The following is a 22,602-nucleotide window of genomic DNA, read 5'->3' as shown; positions in this document are numbered from 1 at the left end:
TGAGAAAAACTATACCAGAAAAATAACTAAAGTGGAAAGGGGCTGGAAATATGGCTCATGTGATAGAGCAAGTACTAGGGCCTGAGTTCAAATCCCATTATGACGAATAATGAGGAAGAGGAGGAAGACAAGAAGGAGGAGGAGGAGGAGGAGGACTCTGATATTAAAGACTAGGAAGTAGGCATCTAAGCTGGGTCCTGGTGGCTCATGCCTGTAAACCTAGCTGAGATCCAGAGGATCACAGTTCAAGGATACCCTGGGTTAAAAAATTTTTTCTTGAGATTCTGTCTCAAAAAAAAAAAAATAGAGCAAAAAGCTAGGCTGGAAGCATAGCTCAAAGTAGTACAGTGCCAGCCACAATGCTGTCAAAATAAAAAAAAGTAGGCATCTGAAAAGGTGTCTGAGGAAACCAAACTTCCCCTTGAAGCAGCCTTTCTTAAGAAAACTAAAGAAAATGAGAGGGAAGACTAGGAGACAGGTAGAGAGCGAGGCAGACAATGGACTATTCAGTGAGCACTTTGGTATCATTCGTCAAAACACTTTGTTAAAAATAAGTGCTATTTCAAAATATCTTTATCCAGAACAAATTTGAAGCAGGACTAATTGGGGTGGAACATTTAGAGTAGAAATGTTACTGAGGGGCTTAAATTCAGGGGTGTCATAAGCCGAAGAAATTTTAATGAATTTGAAATGATTTTGACATCTATGAAACTTCTTACTGGAAATTACCCAAACATCCATGAAAAATAGAATGGTTTTTTTTAAAAATTGTGAAATGTATGAGTCTGTTTTCTATGGCCAACAGTGCAATACCAGAGGCTGGGGAATGTGAAGAAGAAAAGAGGTTTACTTTAGCTCTCTGTTCTGGGGGTGTAAGAGATTGTGAAGGTGCCTGGTGGTGGCTTCTTGCTGGCAGAGTTGGGAGGTGATCTGGGTCATCACTGGAGAGGGACAAGAGCATGTGTGTGTGTGTGTGTGTGTGTGAGAGAGAGAGAGAGAGAGAGAGAGAGAGAGAGAGAGAGAGAGAGAGCTCTTCCTCTGCTTACACAGACACCAGGATTCATGGGGTCCCATCCCGAAGACTCTCCCCAAGGGCTCCAGCCATCCACTCCACCCTCTTCACACCTCTCATGGGAAAGGTGGAAGCACTTGAAGCTTTGGGTGCTCAAACCCTTGGAACCCCTGTTTTCCCACTCTGCCCTTTTATCTCTTCTCTGACGGCTGACCCCTTCCTCAATAACTCAATTCTGATTTATAGTGCATTATGGCAACATCTCCCCCAGGGTGAAATGATTTTATTATACTATCAGAGAAACAGTTTGGCCACAAACCATCACCCCGAGAGGTAAACGTTAAATTCTTTCTTCCTTTTTATGTGTCTTTCTTTCTTGTGCCAATACTGGGACTTGAATTCAGGACCTGTGCTCTGTGTCTGAGCTTTCTCATCCAAAGCTGGTGCTCTTACAGCTTAAACCACAGCCAGCTCCACTTCCTGATTTTTGGGGGGTGCTTAATGAGAGATTAGAGTCTCTCTGGCTTTCCTGCCTTGGCTGGCTTCAAAACCTCGGTCCTCAGATCTAAGCCTCCTAGGTATTAACTTCATCATCTAATGAAGGAAAAGAGGCGCAGACACATGGAGAAGCCGGGCAGGGAAACAATTGGGGTGCACTGAGTCAGATTTAAACACTCACCTGCTGCTGCAGAACCTGAGCGGGAAAACAACTCATCCCTGGACCTGGCCTGAAACAATGAATGCGCACAGCGCAGCCGCAGGTCTTTCCAGGACACCCCCCACCCCACCCGTGGTCTCCACACCCTGAAAAGGGCTTCAAGGGCACTGGTGGGGTAGGGTGGGGATAGTGAGGTCCCGATCCAGGAACCCCACCCGGGCATCCTGCGGCGGTCAGACGCGACTCCAGTTCCGCGCTCCGGCGCCAGGAGGCGCTGCCGCCCCGTCCGCCGCTGCCTCGGGGCTCGCGGTCCCCCGCAGCCCGGGCGCCCCACCTGCAAGATGTCCGTGTGCGGCGGCGAGCGGCCGCCACGGCCCGGGCCGCGCCTGTCCTGGCTGCTGTGCTGCAGCATCCTGCTGTCCCCGGCCGCCGGGTACGTGATCGTGAGCTCGGTGTCCTGGGCCGTCACCGACGAGGTGGACGAGGAGTTGGACAGCGCCTCCACCGAGGAAGCGCTGCCCGCGCTGCTAGAGGACTCGGGCAGCATCTGGCAGCGGAGCTTCCCGGCCTCGGCGCACAAGGACGACGCGCACCTGCGGCCCCGCGCGGGAGCCGCCCGCGCCCGAACGCCGCCCGCGCCCCGCGGGATGTTCTCCTACCGGCGGGAGCCCGGCCCCGCGGCCCGCGCGGCCCCTGAGCCCGGCCCGCGCGCCGCCACCGCCCGCTCCCTGGCGCACGCCAGCGCCTGGGGCTGCCTGGCCACCGCGTCCGCCCTGGAGAAGGTGAGCACCGGCCGGCGGGCTGACTGGGGTTGGAGGTGCGGGGCGGGCGCTGCAAGTGCGCGCCTCGGGGTGACCCGCCCGGTAGGTGGCGCGCCCGGCCGTCGCGGCGACGCTGGCCCCCCAGCGCACCACGCCGCAGCCCCGGCCCGAGGGCTCCGCGGCACCGCGGACGCCTGGCGCGGCCGAGCGCGCAGGGCCGGGGGCGGACGCGCGCCCTGCCGGGTGACAGGGCCTGGGCTCCCCGGTGTGGAGAGGGCCGAATGGATGCACGGATAACCAGCGTGTGGCCAGCCAGCGGCCGGTCGCCTGTGGAATCACAGAGGAGCCAAGCGCAGCTCGTGCCCGATCCTGGCGCCGCCCACATTTCCTGACCGGGCAGCCCAGCCCAGGGTGGGCGAAGCCTGTGGTGAGCGGTGATACTTCCGACAAATAGAGCCCCGGAGTTCTTCTGGAAGGGAGGCTAAGGCTGCCAAGGGTCCGAGATGCTGCCAGACGGAGCGGCTGCGGACCGCGCGCGGCTTCTAATCCGCCCGCGGTTCGCTTCACCTGTTAGACCCGAGCCCGCCCGGGGGAAAGCAGGCGGGAGCTCCGCTAAGTGACCCTCCGCCAGGCTTCCAGAGCTGTCGGGATGCAAGTGGGGACCGCGCTGCAAGGCCCATGACTTCCTGCAGAAAGGATCCATCGTGTTAGCATGCCTAGGGCTTTGATCAGGGGGCCGGGTTCTTGCTCAAGCTCTAGACTGCGCCGCTGGCTCCTCTCTTCATCTGGAAAACCAAGTGTTAGCTTGGCAGGTCACACACACACACACACACACACACACACTCACTCAAATATTCAGGGCCTGAGGGCTGTCCTTAGCTATTTTGCTCAAAGCTAGTGCTCTACTATTTGAGCCACAGCGCCTCCCCACCCCCCCTCATTCCCACCGCCCTCCCCTTTGGTTCAGTGGAGATAAAAGTCTCATAGAATTTGCTGCCCAGTCTGGCTTTGAACCCACGATCCTCAGACCTCACCCTCCTGAGTAGCTAGAATTACAGGCATGAGTCACCAGTATTTGGCTAGCTTGGTGGTTTGGGAGGTCCTTTTTTCTTACAAAATTATGGCGATGACCACTTTAGTCCAATGATAGTGGCAATGGTCTTAACCTCTTTGTGTCAGATTCTAAGCATTTGGATTGTCACAGCAACCACCTATTTTTTTTCAGTTGTGTCTTACACTCCTAAGACACACTGTAAGAAATGTGAAGTTTAAATATAAAGCTTATCTTAGATTAAAACATATCCTTCCAGACAATGAACTGTCTTGTGCCCGTGTAGTAAAGATAATTTCACTCTTGCCAGGCACTGGTGGCTCACACCTGTAATCCTAGCTACTCAGGAGGCTGAGATCTGAGCACCAACGTTAGAAGCCAGCCTAAACAGAAATAGAGGCAAAGTGTCTCATACAATCCCTGGCTCGTGTGCAAAAGCGGTAGAGCACAAGTCTTGAGCAAAAAAAAAAAAAAAAAAAGCAAAAGTGCAAGAATCTGAGTTCAAGTCCCAGTACTGGCACATGCGTGGGCACATACACATACATGTACACACACACATACATGCACACACACCACACACATACACACATAAACACACACACAGTATTTTCACTCCTACAAACTTTGCCTTATCTTGATTAGGAGTTCCTCTTTCCAATATGGACACTTAACCCAAATTCAATAAACTCAGAAGCCATTGCATGAATGCAAAGCATAAGTCTGAATGATGTTATTACCCTTTTGGAGTGATCCTTGACATGTTGTTTTATTAACAGGTTGAACTCCTTTCTTTTACAATGGGACACACTAAGGCTGTGCCACACTTGAAAGACTGTCCCTGAATTCTGAGCTAAGTAACAGTGGGTGCACTTTGTAAGGAGGACACTCATGGAAGATTGGGAGGTTGTGCCAGTAGTGTTTGGGAAAACTCTATTGATTACAATTAAAATATAATGAATAAATGAGAAAGTGTAGCCCTAAGAGAAATGATAAGAGATTGGACACCTGTGGCTCACTCCAGTAATCCTAGCTTTGCAGGAGGCTAAGATCTAAGGATCGAGCTTCAAAGCCAGCTGTAGCAAGTAAGTCCATGAGACTCTTTTGTTGTTGTTGTTGGCTGTGGGGCTTGAACTATGGGCCTGGGTGCTGTCCCTGTGCTCTTCAGCTCAAGGTGAGCACTCTACCACTTGAGCCACAGTGCCACTTCTGGTTTTCTGGTGGCTAGTTAGAAGAGTCTCACAGCCTTTCCTGCCTGGGCTGGCTTTGAACTGCGATCCTCAGATCTCAGCCTCCTGAGTAGTTAGGATTACAGATGTGAGCCACTGGTGCCGGGCAGTCCATGAGACTCTTATCTCCAGTTACATACCCCAAAAAGCTGAAGTGAAGCTGTGACCCAAGTAGTAAGGTGCCAACCTTGAGCAAAAAAGCTCGGGGACAGTGTCCAGGCCCTGAGATCAAGGGCCAGGACCAACACACACATACACACACACACACACACACACACACACACACACACACACACACACACTAAGAGAATGTGGCCAGACTCAAAGGCCAAGCAACACATTTAAGAATTCTATCCCCAGGAAGTGGCACTGTAGCTCAAGTGGTAGAGCACTCGCCTTGAGCTGAAGAGCTGAGGGACAGCGCCCAGGCCCAGAGTTCCAGCCCCACGACCGACAAAAAAAAAAAAAAAAAAAAGAATTCTATCCCCAGTTTCCAAAATTTTAGGGAAGTCAGTGAAGGTGATGGGTATTTGAGGGGAAGTTTGTGGGAAAGGCTTAAGAGCACCCATCCTCATAAATTTCATTGCTCTCCCTAACATTAAGTTCAATAAAACAGATGTATTTGCTACTTCCAGAATAATCTTGTGGTTTCTACACTGAATGTCGCTGCTGAGTATTCTCCTCCAGAGATGCTATCTCCCCCACAGCTACCATGCTGCCATGCCTTCCCCTCCATACACATGCTATGTTGTCAGTACACAGGAATTCAAAGTCTTGTTACTGGGGTGTTTTCTAGATACAAGGACTGCCATTTGGGAGCTGCCTGGCCATCAGTGACGGCCCACTCAGCAACAGCACTGGGACCCCTTTCTTCTACATGACAGCCAAGGATCCCGTGGTGGCTGATCTTATGAAGAACCCCCTGGCATCACTGGCGCTTCCAGAGCTGGAAGGAGAGTTTTGTAGGTAAGCAAGGGTTTGTCCTCACACGTACAGGCCCAGGTAATTTGGGGCAAAGACGACAGAACAGAAACTTGTGATGTAAACTGGTGTCCTTTATTCTTGGAATCAGATAAACTAGAATTTCTCCATGTACCCAATGGGTGTGATTGGGAACAAGTGATTTGCCTTTAAAAGTCTGTACAATGGAAATATAATCTTGACTTACACTGGGGTTGCATTCCAATAAACCCATTACAAGCTGAAAATAATAATAAGTCAAAAATCCATTTAATAGCTGAGCACCAGTGGCTCTTGCTTGTAAACCTAGCTACTCAGGAGGCTAAGATCGAAGGATTAAATTTCAAAGCCGCTCAAACAACAAAAAAAAGTTTATAAAACCTTTACCTCAAAAAAAACCAACCTAGCAAAAAACTGGAAGTGGAGCTGTGACTAGAGTGGTAGAGCACTAGTCTTGTACAAAAATGTTCAGGGATAGCACCCAGGACCTGCATTCAAGCCCCACAAATGGTACAAACATACACACACACACACACACACACACATACAGTGCATGGACCACCACTATTTCTAATAGTTTTTGTCCACAAGCTTTTGGGAAATATTTTAATTTGATAAAACTAGATATAAGTAAGTTATTAAGTCAAGTAGTACAGGGCAGATACCTGGCCATACAGATTCTGTTACTTTTCCTCATTAAGAGGTTTTAACCGAGGAATGTTCAACTCTCATTTGAGTTTGGAAAGATTACCCTGGCCACTCGATTGAAGATTCATTCAAGATGATAAGGAGTGGACTGTAGCCAAAAATGATGGCACACACCTGTAATCTCAGCTACTAGTGAGGCTGAGGTTGGGAGAATTATGGTAAAAACTTTCAAGAATCCATCTTGATCAATTTAAAAAAATCTAAGTACTGTGGTGCATTTGTGTCATCCTAGCTACATAATGAATAAATATAGGAGGATAGAGGCCCAAGTTGGCCCTCACAAAAAGCAAGACCTTATTCAAAATATAACATAACCAAAATAGGCTGGGGGCATTGTTTGAGTGGTAAAACACCTGCCTAGCAAGCACAAAGTCCTAAATTCACACTGAGGACTGGGGAAAAAAGAGAGACAGAGAGAGAAAGAGAAAGAACTAATTCTGCAAAGACTACTACATAGAATAGTGTACAATGCAAACTCCCCAAAATTGAGAGTATAGTAGACTTTTAACAGCCTTAGAGGACAGGGTGAAGGGACATGATATTGACATGGGCAGCTTTGGCTCCCCTGACCCCCCAGCCCAAGGACTAGAACCTCCTAGGAGATGAGGGTTTATAGAATGAATGTGTCTCGAAGACTCTTAAGACACCAAGACCATGAGGACAGTAAGTGGGTCTGAAGTACATATCCACTGTTGCCTGCCAACAACTAGAATTTAGCCCCAGGATAGCTCAAGTTCTTTGTAAAATGAAGCCAGAATTCAAGTGGAACAGAAAGATGAATGCTATGTGGTGTCACTGGTTATTTTAGAATATAAAGAAGTGAAACCCATGGGAGCCAAGAGGACAGCGCTTGGCAGAGACTGGAGAAGATGGGAGGGGAGATGCTGCTCAGTGGGTGCAAACTGTGTATAAGACAGACAAGGGCAGGGCTCTGGTATGCAGCCTGGTTTAAAATGAATGTGTTCATTCATTTGTTTACAGTAATCATCACGAGGCTTATATGTGCATGTTGTTGGGAGCGTTGGGAGAAGGTACAGCACTGTGATTTGAACAGAAGTTCTCATACTTTCACTCCACTTGCTTATAGTTGGCACTCTACCAGTTGAACCAGGCCTCCAGTCTGGCATTCTGCTAGTTAATTGTAGATGAAGTCTCCCAAACCTTTCTATCCAGGCTGGCTTTGAATCACAATCCTCAGATCTTAGCCTCCTGAGTAGCTAGAATTACCTTGAATATACTTAATCTTCAACAGTTAAATATTTTCTTGAAAGATTACAATCTGAAAAACAGTAAGGAAGGTAGCTTTTCCACTTATAAAACATCACATCCATTCAAATCAGACCTACAAACATGTTCTGACTAATCATTCTTAGTTTATTTAAGGTCTAGCTTATTTAATTACTGTGTTTACTTCTGGGTACTGTGATTTCTTCATTTAATTAATTAGACGGATTGAGGGAGGGAAGCAATTTCCTTACGCAGGCTAAAAAGGGTAAGATTCTGTTTTAAGAATCTGGCAACTAGCATCCTGCCCTCTCTTCATCTCCCTCTCCCTTCAAAACTCAGGTGCCCTTGCCACTAAGTGAATTTATGCTCAGACCAGAGACCATGTGTGAGAGTTTAAAAACAAAACAACACAAAACAGTGATTTGCAAAGAAAAGACTCAAGAGGTTCAATCCCTAGCACTGCCACAGAGAGAGGGGAGGAGGAAGAAAGGGAGAGAGAGGGGAGAGGAGGGGAAGGGAAGGAAGTGGCTTGTGAAATGAGACTTCTCCCGCAGCCTCTTCCCTTACATTCAGACTTGAACACCCTGGGTTTTAGATTTCATTTTCTCAGTAAGGCCAGGCAGCAAGTCCTCAGGACCGGAGAGGATTGTCTGTTGAATTATATTCTGTTCAATGATAGTGATTTTATTTTCATTTTGATAAGATATAAATGAAATCAAGAGATTTATCAGCTGCTTCTGAACTGAAAACATTTCAATGGATACTGAACTGAAAACATTTCAATGGATAGTCAACAAATGCTAGGTAGGCTTGATGACTAAGAAAGAAGAACCTGAAAGTATCTTTTCTCTCTTCTAAAAAAGGCTTTCCATCAAGGTCTGCTGACACTGTCATGGCTGAAGGTGTCCCTGTCCTGACAGGTAGCAGGCTGCTTTTCAGAGTGTGTGTGTGTGTGTGTGTGTGTGTGTGTGTGTGTGTGTGTGTGTGTGTGCGCGCGTGCACGCGTGCGCCAGTCCCAGTCCTGGGACTTAAACTCAGGGCCTGGGCACCGTTCCTTAGCTTTTATGCTCAAGGCCAGTGTTCTACTATTTGATCCACACCTCAGCTTTTTGGTAGTTACTTAGAGATAAGAGTCTCACCGACTTTCCTGCTTCAAACCATGATTCTCCAATGTCACTCTCTTGAGTAGCTAGGATTACAGGCATGAGCCTGTAATGACACCGGGCTTTAGAGCTTTTTTAATAGAGCTAAATATGATTTAGCATCAGAGGAGATGCTAAATTCCAGGTTTTGCAACAGGATCTCAGTTTCTGAGGATGAGGTACCAGACAATGAATGGACTGAGGCCAGGGCTGCATGAGACAAGAACTGGAAGCCTCAGCATGCCTTTCCAGGAGGGGTGCAAAATTAAGCATTGCAGAAGTAACTTGACTGAAGGACTCTCACAAGAAGGTGCTGGAACACGCTGCTCTGAGGTCATCCTCAATCCTGGAAGCAGCCTCACTTGTTATTAGCATACCAGCAGGAGAAGCATTTGGTGGGACAGAAGTGGGGGTTATTTGCCTTCATGAAGTGGGTTCAGGATAAACTTTTAGCAAGTCTTTCTGTATAGGACAATGACCTCACCTACCTCCCCCCATTGTAAGGGTTTCTTATAAGAATAAAATATGGAATATTAGATGTAAACCTCAGCCCCACCTGATAGCAAGAATAGGTTCCCCTAGAAACCAAGCAATCCATACACTCATCACTGTCCAGCTCAGCTTCAAGCAAGTGCTAAGTGAGCGTGCACTTGCCACAGTTCCCTGTTTGGCAGCCAAGGTGAATCTGTGTCTGGAATCTGTACTCACCTGAGCTGTGATATGTATGTCAAAGCCCAGGCCTGGACCTAATCAGATACAGGAACTAAATCCAATTTCTCTTCACTGGTTCATGTTCATTCCCCTTTGAAAGCAATACATGTCTTCTAAATAATTTACCCTCTGTGCAAATTTGTGCTACCTCTCCTTCTCCTTTGCTGGACAGTTCCTATATTCCTGATAGATTTTCCCAGTATCCCCAGTAGATTTTTATAAGAGTTGCCAAAATCTGGGTGTCAATAGTTTATGTCTGTCATGCTAGCTACATGGGAGGCTGAGATTGTTGGGATTGTAGTTCACAGGCAGGCAGAAAACAAGAGCAATGAGGCTGGCCTGTGAACTAGGAAGCTAACAGAGGTAGACTGTGCCTAGATGCAAACACAGGCAGGAAGCAAAACCACATGTCAAAAATAATGGAGGCCAGGTGCCAGGCAGTTCATACCTATAATTCTAGGTATTCAGTAGGCTGAGATATGAGAATCAAGATTTGAAGCCAGCTCAAGCAGGAAAGTCTGTGAGACTTTTATTTCTAGAAAGCCAGAACTGGAGCTGTGGCTCAACTGGTAGAGTGCCAGCCCTGAGCAAAAAAAACTCTAGGACAACATCCAGTTCCTAAATTCAAGCCCCAAGATCAACACACACAAAAACCGGGCAAATTTCAGTACTGGAAGGGTGGCTCAGCAGTAGAAGTGCCTGTTTACCAAACACAAGGCCCTGAGTTCAAAAGATTGCAGTACCATGAAATAAAAAAACCAAAAGAGGGGCTGGGAAGGTGGCTCAGGGGTAGAGTGCTTGCCTTGTATGCATGAGGCCCTGGGTTCAATTTCTCAACACCACATAAGGAGAAAAAGCCGGAAGTGGCACTGTGGCTCAAGTGATAGAACACTAGCCTTGAGCTGAAGAGCCCAGGGACAGTGCCCAGGCCCAGAGTTCAGGCCCCATGGCCGACAATAAATAAATAAATAACCAAAAGAACTGTTAGAGAGGCCTGCAAAGGGAAGCTGGTGCCTTGTGTCTTCTGCTCATTTCTGTGGTGGTATCTCATTGCAATTTACAGCCTGATATTATTTCTCTCCCTAATATTATTTCATCCCATGAATGTTGGTCCCCATGATTCCTCTCTAGTTTATAAGCTCACTCATGATTGCAGTTCCTTGGTTCTGATACTGCCCTTTCCCACCGTCTGCTAACCACCTTATCCATTTAGTTCACAAGCTTTAGGCTTGACAACATCTTCAGCAGAAATAATGACAATAGTTGTTAAGGATGTAACCCCTGCAAATATATGCCCTCCACAAAGCGTTTAGCACTGTTAAGATTGGTGTAAGGGTTTTTTTTGTTGGTTGGTTGAGTTTTTTGGGGGGGTTAATTGTAAAAATACTATACAGAGGGGTTACAGTCACATGAGTAAGGTAATGAGTACATTTCCTATTGAGCATTATTACCTCCTCCTTTGTTTTTCCCCTACCATCCCTTCCCTCCCCACCTCCCTCCCTCTTTCAATACTGTACATCTCATAGTCACAATGGGTCAACCTGCATCCCCATTTAAGCATTTTGTTATATTCCTTCTCCTCCTTTGGGGGGCTTTTTGGTCAGTCATAAAGCTTGAAGTCGGGGCTTGGGTGCTGTCCCTGAGCTCTTTTGCTAGCACTAGCGCTCTACCATTTTGAGCTCCACTTCCAATTTTCTGGTGGTTAATTGGAGTTAAGAGTCTCACAGGGACTTTTCTGCCCAGGCTGGCTTCAGACTGTGAACCTTAGATCTCAGCCTCCTGAGTATCTAGGATTACAGGCCTAAGCCAGTGGCATCCAGCTGTTTTTGTTTCTTTGTTTGTTTGTTTAACAGGTCCACCAGCTCCTGGCAAGCATTAATCAACTCTCTGTCCTTGTAGAGTTGCCTATTCTGCACATCATAGAAATGGAATTATCTAATATGTGACATTTTGTGGCTGGTGTCTTTCACTTAGCATCATGTTTTCAGGATTCATTGTGTTGTAGCATGTATCAATAACTCTTTTTGGTGGCCAAATAATATTCCATCTTATAACTATAGTATATTTTACTTATCCAATCATCCCTTGGTTTGTTGATGAGCATTTATTTCCACTGTGGATATCATGAATGATACTGCTGTGACCATTATGTCAAAATTTTGTGCAGACAAATAAACTGAAATTCTGGAATTTCACCTAGAATTTATGGGTCAAACAGTGACCCTTTGCTTAACTTTTTGAGAATGTTTTCATATTCCTGCCATCAATGTATAAGTGTTCTGCTTTCCCTATGTTTTCACCAATACGTATTATTGTCTCTCATTTTTTTGCTGTGCTATTCTAGAGTGAACAAACTGATACCCAATTATGGCTTTGACTTGCACTTTGCTGGTGGTAAATAGTACTTAGCATCCTTCTGAGGAGAAGACAGGCATAACTCTTTACCCATTTCTAAACTGGGTTATCTTTTTGTTGTTTAGTTCTATATATCTAATAATTCTGAGGCTTCTTTATTCCCCATAGGACCCTTTTCAGATAGACAATTTGAAAAATATTATCCTCATGTTTACTGAAATTTCTCATGTTTGGACATTGGGAAAAACAAAAATGCTAAAGATTCAGTACTGACACTTGAATTGTATATGTTCTTGGTCAGTGCCATTATTATGGTTGTTGTTGTTATTGTATTGGGAATCAAACCCAGAGTCTTATATATTTGAGACAAGTACTCTACCACTGAGCCACATCTCTAGCCCTAAAAACTTGTTTTTTATTTTTGAGACAGGGTCTTGATCATTTGCTCAGATGGCCTCAAACTTGCAATCATCTTGCCTTAGCAGCAGAGCTTATAGGCATGTACCACTATACTTGATACTCTCATAGGTTGAGCCTTCTTCATCAAGCAAAAAAATAATGAAAGAAACATTCCTGAGATACTTCAAAGGAGTACTTCACTTAGCTTATGTGTAGAAATTTTCTGGGTCTTTCTTTAATTATTTTCTTTCTTTCTTTCTTTCTTTCTTTCTTTCTTTCTTTCTTTCTTTCTTTCTTTCTTTCTTTCTTCTTCCTTCCTTCCTTTCTTTCTCTTACACAAGGCTCATCATGAAAATAGGTTTAGCTGGGATGCATAGTCCCTGTGTTCAATCTCCATCATGAAAAAAAGAGGGAGGGAGAGAGGAAGGAAGGAAGGAAGGTAGGAAGGAAGGAAAGAAGGAAGAAAGGAAGGAAGGAAGGAAGGAAGGAAGGAAGGAAGGAAGGTCTGTTTTTAAGTAACAGAATCACAAATGAATTTGGGAGATAAAATATTATTCCAATTATGTAAAAAACAAGGTGGGTAATAAAAATCAGTTGAACATTAATTGAATTTATTCACTTAATCATTAATTAAACACACATACAAAGCAACATAGTGAATATTATTATTGAAGTAGGGCTTTTTCCCTTCAAAGTGTATTTATTGAGTATTTAATATATGGTGGGTATTCATGGATAAGACTGAAAGACACACATTCTCCCTCTGCTTGTTTGTTGCCAGATACTTGAATCAAGCTAGCAAGATCTGCCACATAGGCATGAATATGAAATCTCTTAAGAGTTAAAACTTCCTCTCCAATAGTTGGAGTTGTTGGAGTTTAGAAAAATGATATTTCAAAGTATGGCAGTTTGACCTACTGAGTACTTAAAAGTAAAATAAGTAATTTCAGAGACAGGGCCTCAGTGGTAGAGTGCTTGCCTAGCTGGCATGAGGCTCCAGTCTTGGTCCCAGCAAAGAACACCTGAGAGTTCTTTTGGTCTAGGTGTGTTTATATAGAGTTACTATGACAATTCTGGGTCTGGGGGAACCATCCCTGGTCTAAAAAGCATAGTTGGTCAGGGCTTAGTGGTAAACCATGAACAAGTGCTGGCAGTGATGGCAGAATGGAAGAGGGATCTAGAAGAAATGTCAAAGAAATATAGGTCCCATGGTTTGCCTCATTTGCAATACTTAGTATATGTCTGGGATAACCTTATCAGATGAGCAGAAAAGCTCAAAAGCTATGTGCATATGACCATATAAGATGATGTTAAGTGAAGTGAACCCCAAGATATGGACACAAGAAGTCCTCTATGTTGTTGTTGCTGTTAATGTACTATGTGATTTTTTTTGGTTCCTTTGTATGTTCTTCCCCCTATGGTATATCCCCTGTTGTCCCTGTACTTGATTTTGGCACCCTGCATTTTGTATATACATTTGTCTAATTTGAGGAGGGAAAGGGGAATAACAAAATGCTGAAACAGGGACACAGGATGATGACCCATTGCAACAATGATACCCACAAGACGGTACATTGGAAATGAGCTTTGGGAGGGGTGAAGAGTAAGGGAGGTGGAGGAGGGAAGTGATATAGTGGGAAAACAACAAGGGAGGGAGTAACAATGCTTGACAAGAAATGTACTCATTGCCTTACTCATGTAACTGTAAACCCCTCTGTACAGCATCTTTACAATAAAATAAAATTTTAAAAAAGACAAAGAAATCGCAGGAGTGATCTCAGGGAAGCATCGATCAGGAGTCAGCACGGCAGCTAGACCCTCAGGTAGGTAGGACCATACATGGGAATCACAAACCTCCTGATCCTGGAGAAGAGGAGTCAATATGACCCTTGAAGTGACCCTAAAGACCCATGGCTCACCTAACTACCCTATCTGCAAAGCCTGGCCATAGGAACGGGAGTGAGGCTGTCATCCGTTAGCTGGCTGTGTTCCTTTTGCTCTGCCTGGATAGAAACCGGGAATGGATGAGGAGAAGCTCTGCCATTGCTGGCTTTCCTACTCCCTTGTGTGCCCACGACTGAGGGTTTGGATTGACAGAACCAGAGGCTTAAGCTTCAAAGCCTGGGGGCTAGGGGCCTTCTAAAGTTTCCAGGCTTTAGAAGTCAGGGATTTATTGCTCTAGGCCTTCAGGTTGGAGGGTTATTGCTCTGGGCTTTAACCACCAGTGGCTCAGCTCTAGGCAGCTATTGTAGCAGCTGCTAGCCACAGTGAGTAGCCACAGCAGACCGCAGGTACCTGCTGATGCTACAGCTCCTGAGTATGCCTCAAGTGTTAAGACCCCTCAGCTTCCACAACAGCTAGTGTTACAGCCCTTGGGACCTTAGGACCCTGTGTCCTAACAGAGGCCAGTGCCACAGCTCTCAAACCTGGGGTGTCGGGGACTCTTAGCCCTTAGGCCTTGGCAGTTCTCTGGAACTCTTCCAATTACTGAGACTGGCAGTTTCTTAGGCAATTCAAAGCCTCCATTCTGTAGTCTTTGCTTACTACTCTGTTGCCTACACCACTGCTGCCACTATGTAACCACTTCTACAAACTTCTCTTTGTGTTACTAGCTCAGCCTATTCTGCTAATCATATGATAGGAGATAAGGAGGGAAAAAAGTAGGCAAGGTAAGATCACGCAATAGTTTCCTAACTTGAAAAAGTGAGCTTAATAGCCTGTTTGTATACCATAAGGAGCTGTGGCTAGCGTCTGCACCAATCACATCAGTCCTTTCTTCATGTAAATAAATGGTTGTGTTTGCACCAATCACGGGCCTTCTGCTACACCACCAGGGGAAGTTGCTCACCCTCTCCTCATGAAAATGGCTGCCAATCATTAGAAAGACACACAGACTTGTCTCAGAGTACTGTTTTCTAAGGCTAGTGCTAGCTTTGTGCAGTAGTCATGATTAGTGCATGTCTACATCTGTGATTGTAGTGGTATTCCACAGCTGCTCGAGTATCCTTTTCAGAATTGCAAAATGTCCAAAAATAGCCACTCTTCTCAAAAGGGCAGTCTAGCTAGCTATCAGTAAAAGGTCTTCTCCCTTTACTGATAAAGCTCCCCTGCTCAAGGCTGCCATCCATGAAGAAGGGCCTGCTCTTGATAGTTTTAGTCATTCACAGAAAGTATTAAAAGGGTGCTGATAATAAAGACACAGAATAACATTTAGTAGCATTTAATCGTACTTACTAGTACTTAATGCTTAACAGTGCCTAACTCCTGCCTTACTACTCTGGGAAGATGTGTGCCTCTCTGATCTGTCTCAAGACCAGCCTGGCCCCAACAAGTGTGCTTCCGGGGGTAGCACATAAACTGAGGTATGCAACCTGAGACCAGTAGAGCTATCCGTTAAATGTTTTTTTCTGATTTCAAACGTCTCTGAAGACAGGAGGTTAGCCAGGGAACTCTTGGTGCACATTTAAATTTGAGAATGGCTACAGTAAGGTCAAAAGTCCTCTCATTGGTAGTTCATTGACCTGAATGCTCAAGCCCCCCATTAATGTGTACTTTCCTTTGAGGACTCATTTAGCTTGTGTGATTCTCAGTTTCCTTGGTCCTAACACAGGAGGAATGGTATCCATAATTTTGCTTTCGAGATGAAATAACTTGGTGTGTGCTCATTATTTAGCACGTGTGCAGTACTAACAAACGTTGGGATGAGAATGGCAGACACTGGAAAAGGAGATGAACATCAATAGTACCCGACTAACTCTGCATACCTCTTTAGTATAAGAGATGTATTTATGATGTAATATACATTATACTTCTGTGACAGCTAAGCAACTGACATAAATAACTCCTCATAGAATCCTCCTGAGAGTCTCCTGAGAACACTACCATCATTAGATCCATCTTAACAGATAAGGAAGCTGAGGCTCACAGCCTGAAGGACTTGCACAAGAACTCACAAATCAAATTCTGATGGGGCTGCGATTCCATCCCAGATGACTGCCTCCCTCTACAACCCCCTCTTATATAGCTACACACTAGAAACAGTGACAGGCCTCAGCCACAGTTCAGGAAGAGCTGGTTCTGATGCTATAGAATCTACGCAAACACAGTGGGATTTCATTGATTTGCATGCAATTTCCACAGGAACTTGCTTCAGACACCTGCATACAGATATATGCAGACAGCCGATCCCAAAAGCATTCACTTCATCAACTATCTACTGAGCATGTACTGTGTTATGAACTATGCTAAGCACTGTTGAGATAAAGATGAAGAAAGACAGTATCTTCCTTTGGGGGAAGAGAAAAGTATACAGCACACATAGAGATACTTAGCATTCATTAAACCTTCTCTAAAGACATTATTCTAGAGATGGTTAGTGGGGAGAGAGAAGTTCCCATGAACCAGCCTTGTCTCACTCTACATGTTTGTCTGTTCTCTCTGCCTACCACCAAATACACCTATAGGTGGCAGGGACTCCTGAATTAATATTCCCATGATTCTCATGAATGACCTCTCACCTAAGCTCCAGACCTCAAATCCCACTTCTTCAATCCTCTCCTTGTTCCCCAGTGGGATCTTCTGCTCGGGCTCCCCATGCACCTGGTCACTCAGAGCAGACCCTCCATTGCCCTAGCTTTGTTCTCCCTCTCATAGCCCACAATAGTCAGCAAAGTTTACTTAGTCTCCCTCTCCTCGGCTCCACACTTCTCTCCACCTCTGCCCCAAGTTTCCACTGTCACTCACTATCCTCTGTTGATGTTCCCAGTTGGATCCCAGTTCTTGGATCCTAACTGACCCCTTTCCCATCCATTCCCCATCCTAAAATCAGAGGAATAGTTACAAATCACCCATCTCATTATTCTACCATTCTGCTTTAAATCCCTCAATGCTTTCTCGCTTAGAATTTTTTCCTTAAAAGTTTCATCTTGCTGTGGGATGAAATGTCCCAGAGTGTGCTCACTTTGCACCACACGTGCAGGACTAACAAATGCTCCTGTTGTCACAGCCAGCTCCACTGGATTGGATGAAAATTGGTAGAGCCTTCAAGGCCTTGAGTGATCTACCTCTGCACAGGTTTAACCTGTCTGACATCCCTCTCCTTCCTGTCTTTGACCTAGTCTAAATGACTGTGTCTTTGGCCCATTCCAGCTGCTATAACAAAATGACAGAGTCTGAGTAGCTTATAAGCAACTGGTATTTGTTTCTCATAGTTTCATGAGAAATCAAAACACAATCAGAATCTGGTTCATAGAAGGCAACTTCTTGCTGTGTCTTCTAGTGGTAGAAGGGGTGAGGGTCTCTGCCAGGACTCTTTTAGAAGAGCAAAGATCCCATTCATGAGGATAGGAAGCACTAATGTCTGAGTGCCTTTCATGTCCCCTCATTTTTCAGAGTTAAGCCTTTTCCTGGGCCCTCAGGACATAACAGCAAGTGAATAAATAAATCAGAATCTATATAGCAAGCTCCCAGCATCTGCTGTAGTACAAACTCTGTGAGGACCAAGATTCTGTCTTTCTAGCTCTTCATAGCCCCCAGCAACTGGTGCAGAGCCTTGAGCATAGCATGGGACCGAATATTTACTGACTGAAATATGGCATATTTGAGATGGACCTTGGGGGTTGGTACATTCTTTTTCAGTTGCTGCTATAATGAACTTGCATAGCTTTTTTAGCTTAGAATAACATTGGTTATTCTTACACAGTTCTAGAGACCAGAAGTCCAAAGTGAGTTTTACAAAGCTTAAATAGATCCGTGTGACGCAGCTACCAGTGGCTTATACCTATCCTGGTTACTCTGAGGGCTGAAGATCAAGATTGGAAGTCAGCCTAGTCAGAAGAATTCATGAGACTTTTATCTTCAATTAACTAGCCAAAACCTAGATCAGAAGTATGGCCCAAGTGCTAGATCACCAGCCATGTGCAAATAAGCTTGGTGAGAATGCAAGGCCCTGAGTTCAAGCTCCAGCACTGGCACAAAACAAAACAAAAACAAAATATATGAATGTTTGTCTGACCTGCTTTTCTCTGAAAGCTCTAAAGGAGAATTCATTTCTTTGCCTCTTTCATCATCTAGAGGTCATTTTCATACCTTGGTTCAGGGTCCCATGAGGTCCAACCTCTTGTTTCTATTGCCCTAAATCCTTTAGTCTATATAAGAATGCCCTATAAGAATCCTTCCAATATCATTTTCCCTATGGAATCATCCAGAATATTCCTCCCTTCTCAAGACCCTTAACAGCAACACACCTGCCATGTAAGGTATTACATGAGACCCAATGGTTGGGACATGGGCCTCTTTGGGGAAGCTATGGTTCAACCAACCACAAATGAATGTGCCAGTTTAAATGTACTTGCAAATGAAGATCACGACATGATAATTTATACTAATGTATGCTGTGGTATTTCAGGGGAGTCACGATTGCATTTATTTATAATATAAATGTTTTAAAATACAGAAGTTAAAATGGCTCAACTACATGCAATGTGATCTTCAGCTGGTCAGGATAAATTTTTATATATTCCAAGCTTATCTGTAAGCATTATGCCCACCTTTGGTCCTCAGCTCCACCCAGAGTTCCTGCCATACAGCTGGCCACTCCCTCTTTCTACCCAGACCCAACTGAGCACCCACCTACCTCACTTCTTGCCCCCAGACCCTCCTGCTACTTGGATATGGACAGATGCTTCTTCCCTGGGAAATATGGCCCCTCTAATAAACCTTTTAATAATCTTTCTCCTCTACCTTCCTGCCTCCACATGGTCCCTGGGATGGATGTGAAGGATTCTTTTCCATATCAAAGTGAGAGAAATGATTAACTCAAGAGAAAAGGTTCATACATGGAAGCATATAGAGGTGTCATGTTGGACCTGGCATAGCTTAAGTGGTAGAGAGCCTGCCTTCCTAACAAGTAATGGTAGAGAGCCTGCCTTCCTAGCAAGTAATAGGCACCGAGGTCAACTCCAATGACACTAGGAAAAAAGAAAAAAGAAGCCTTGTTTTAGATAGTGACAACTCTCAGCAAGGACTCTTCATAGCATTTCTCCCATTCTAGAAGTGACTCTCCTTCCCCATTTTTCTGTCCTGTCCTATTGTAGGAGGCCAACTAGTGTCTGCTAAATAAGATTTGACATGGAGTAAAAGATCCTAGCTCAAGATGAGCAATGAATGTAATGTAGCAATCTATTCTTTAAATCTGTATGCCCCAGGCTTGTGAATGATGCTGATTTCATTCTGAGAAATTCTGGGAATTTATGGATAAAAAACATTGAGCTGAAACATAGAAATGGCCTCAAATGGGCCGTCAAAATATGTCATCAAAATGACAAGTGTTGTTCTGAATTGCAAAAATCAGAGGCTAGGAAGGTCTGAGGAATGACACAAATGACTTATGTAGTGATTCTGGAACAGATATTAAAAAGATGGTTTCAACGTCCCATGAGAAGAAAGTAATCGGCTATAGACAATATCATTTGCAGAGGATGGATGTCATCTTGAAAGGCCATCCATTCCTTTGATAATTTCTGTACAATTGATCAGTTAGGAAACTATTGTTGATTTCTGTGTCATCTTCCTGACCCTATAATAAAAAATACTTGAAATAACCAACTTACCAAGGAAAAATGGTTCATTTTTTGTTTATGGACTGGAGGTCTCAGTCTATGATCCTAGATTTCTCAGCCTGTGGCAAAGAATCACAAGAGATAGTGTGTCCCAGAGGAAAACCACTCACCTCCTTGCCCGGCAGCAAAACATAGAATGAGGAAGGATTGGAGTCCCCAAATTAGTCCAAGGGCATATCCTCAATAATCTGAGGATTTACTACTAGGCTCCATCTGAGGATCTACTACTAGGCTCCACCCCTCAAAGGTTCTAGCACAGCCCCATAATGAAATAGGATGAGGACCTCGCCTTTAACATGCAGGCCTTTAGGGGACATTCTGTATCCAAACAAAGTCTTCTCTCTAAGGATAGCCTCCATAACGGAAATTCGCATGAGAACATTCCTATGTACCAAATGAACTAAGATGAACTAGAAGATAATAACAGAGATAGATTTATATTTGTTTGTTTTATACCTAATTTCGCAAAGAATGTGAGCGATGGTTTTAATTGAATGGCCTAAAGAGGTCTGTTATAAGGCTGGCTTGAACCTGAATTCTAAATAGAGTGCTTGTGTTTCTTTAAGCATTTATAGGTCTCCTAAAATATGGTGGCCACATAAAACCAAAGGAAGGATTCTGGGGTTGAACTGAGTTGGGAGCTTGGTACTATGAATCGTATTTGAGAGAACGAAAATTGGTCAAGAGAAGCTGATATGGTTGGAATATTTTTGCCATCTAAAACTCATGTTAAACTTTAATTCCTACTATAAGAGATTAAGAGGTAGGGTCAAGGTAGAACCTTTAAAAGATAATTGAGGATTTCCCCCTTTTTAAAGAATAGATGAGTTAATCTGTGTGATTAATAGATTCATTGATTAATGGGTATTATTAACAGATTCATTGATTAATGGGTTATTTCAAGAGTGTGTCTGTTACAAAATCCAGTCTCTAGGGCAGGTCTCTAGGGTACTCCTTGTCTCCGGCTATGTGGTCCCTAGGGAGAAGGTCATCACCAGATGTGGCCTCTCAACCTTGGGGCCATAAGACAAAAATAACCCTTTTTCTTTATAACTCACCCAATCCATGGTATTGTGTTACTATCAACAGCCAATGGACTATGACAAATGCCAAGGTCAAAACCAAGAAAATGGCATCAAGAAGGTAACAAAACTGGACAAAAACTAATGAGTACTAGATGAGACACTACATGTACATGCTACAATTTTTTTTAATTCTATGACAAGTGAAATAGAATAAAATACATGTGTTTTGTAGCTACTTCCATAGAAGGATGGAGCAGCAGATATGGAAGTGATTCACTGTTTCTTTTTCCATGCCTTCTGCTACCATGTTGAGGTCAATTCTGGATATTATAGTTTAACAGGAACATCACAACTGAGGATATGTAAGTAGCCAGCCTTAGTAAAGACAGTCTTAGAACCATGTGTTCTTTCTATAGATATCTGCAAGGTTAGCAAAACAAAGGGAAGTCATATGTATTCAAGTTACCTTGAAGGACAGAAGCAAAACTGGAGCGTGGAAACTCGCAAGGGCCAGTTTTCTTCTCTGCTGCCACCTTATTTTTACCTTCAGCTCCATTCTATAGCCTAGTTCCCACTACCCACTCCCACAACCACTCTCTAGATTTGCTAGAAAATACACCACAGCCAGAATCTTTATCCTTAGCCTCTGTCCCATATCCGTGCTTGGAAAATCCTCTGAAGCATGCTTGGACTACAGGGTGCCCACCAATCCTTTGCTTCCATCACAGTCTCCTGCCTGGCAGCACCTGCTAACTCCCCTCCCCCTTTGCCCAGGTCACATTCTGTGGTCCATCTCAAGACCTCCTCTGGTCTGCCCTCTTCTCTCCGTAGTTGCTCCAGGGCCACACCTAATCCCCTTAAACCCTGTTCCTAGCTGTTCAGTTCTTAAGCTGAGACAGCTCAACTTTGCCCAGGGCAAAGTACATGCTGTTTCTTCTCCCCGGTTAACCCAAAAAACAAAATCCTCCCAAGTGATCTCAGTAGTACTCAGTGGGACTAGAAAAACCTCACTCCATTTCCCAAGCAGGATTCTTACCTCCCTCCCTCACTCTCACACCTTCTCCTTTTCTTGAGAACAAACCTTATTGTTCCCTTCCTTTTTCTCTTAGTAATAGATCACCAACATATTTTTTCTGTTTTTTTTTTTGTTTTGGGTTTTTTGTTTGTTTGTTTGTTTTGCTATTTCTGAAGCCATACAAGTGACAGCTCACTCCTTCCCTTCACTCAGTCTCTAACTGATCTGCATCTACACCAGGGAATTCAAACCTGAGGCTGGCACATCTCTCCCTGGGGACATTTGACAATATCTAAAAACCACTTTACTTTTGTGACTTGAGGAGGGGGATGCTACTGGCATCTCAATGGGAAGCTGCTAATTATTCTCCAATATTCAGGATAGCCCCCATCAAGCAAATTATCTGGCCCCAAATGTCAATACAGTAGTGTCAAAGTAAAGAAATTTTAATTTCCAGAAATTAAAAAAAGAATAAAAAATAACAAAAGAAACAATCTTCACTGTTCTTCATTTCTTTTGTTGTTGTTGCTGCTGCTGCTGCTGATGATGATGATGATGATAGTTATGGGGCTTGAACTCTGGGCCTGGGTGCTCTCTGAGCTTTTTTGCTCAAGGCTAGCCCTCTACTACTTGACCCACAGCTCTACTTCCATCTTTTTATTAGCTTTAATTAGAGACAAGAGTCTCCCAGACTTTCTTGTCCTGGTTAGCTTTTCATCCTGATCCTCAGATC

The 22,602-nt window shown here is 44.4% G+C and overlaps 1 protein-coding gene across 1 annotated transcript in view; it reads left to right on the top strand.

The window, feature by feature from the left end:
* The first annotated feature begins 2,011 nt into the window (after positions 1 to 2,011).
* The window catches only part of Creg2 (cellular repressor of E1A stimulated genes 2), a 36,722-nt gene continuing 16,131 nt past the window's right edge, over positions 2,012 to 22,602 (top strand). The window contains exons 1-2 of the mRNA XM_042695506.1: positions 2,012 to 2,452; positions 5,505 to 5,674. Of these exons, the coding sequence (XP_042551440.1) occupies positions 2,012 to 2,452; positions 5,505 to 5,674 (611 nt within the window). The remainder of the gene's footprint in view (positions 2,453 to 5,504; positions 5,675 to 22,602) is intronic.

The sequence above is a fragment of the Dipodomys spectabilis genome, unplaced genomic scaffold (genome assembly GCF_019054845.1).
Source record: "Dipodomys spectabilis isolate Male_0828 unplaced genomic scaffold, ASM1905484v1 ptg000187l, whole genome shotgun sequence".
In the NCBI taxonomy this organism is placed as follows: domain Eukaryota; kingdom Metazoa; phylum Chordata; class Mammalia; order Rodentia; family Heteromyidae; genus Dipodomys; species Dipodomys spectabilis.
The sequence above is the reverse complement of the archived record's forward strand: the minus strand, read 5'-3'. Positions and strand labels throughout refer to the sequence as shown.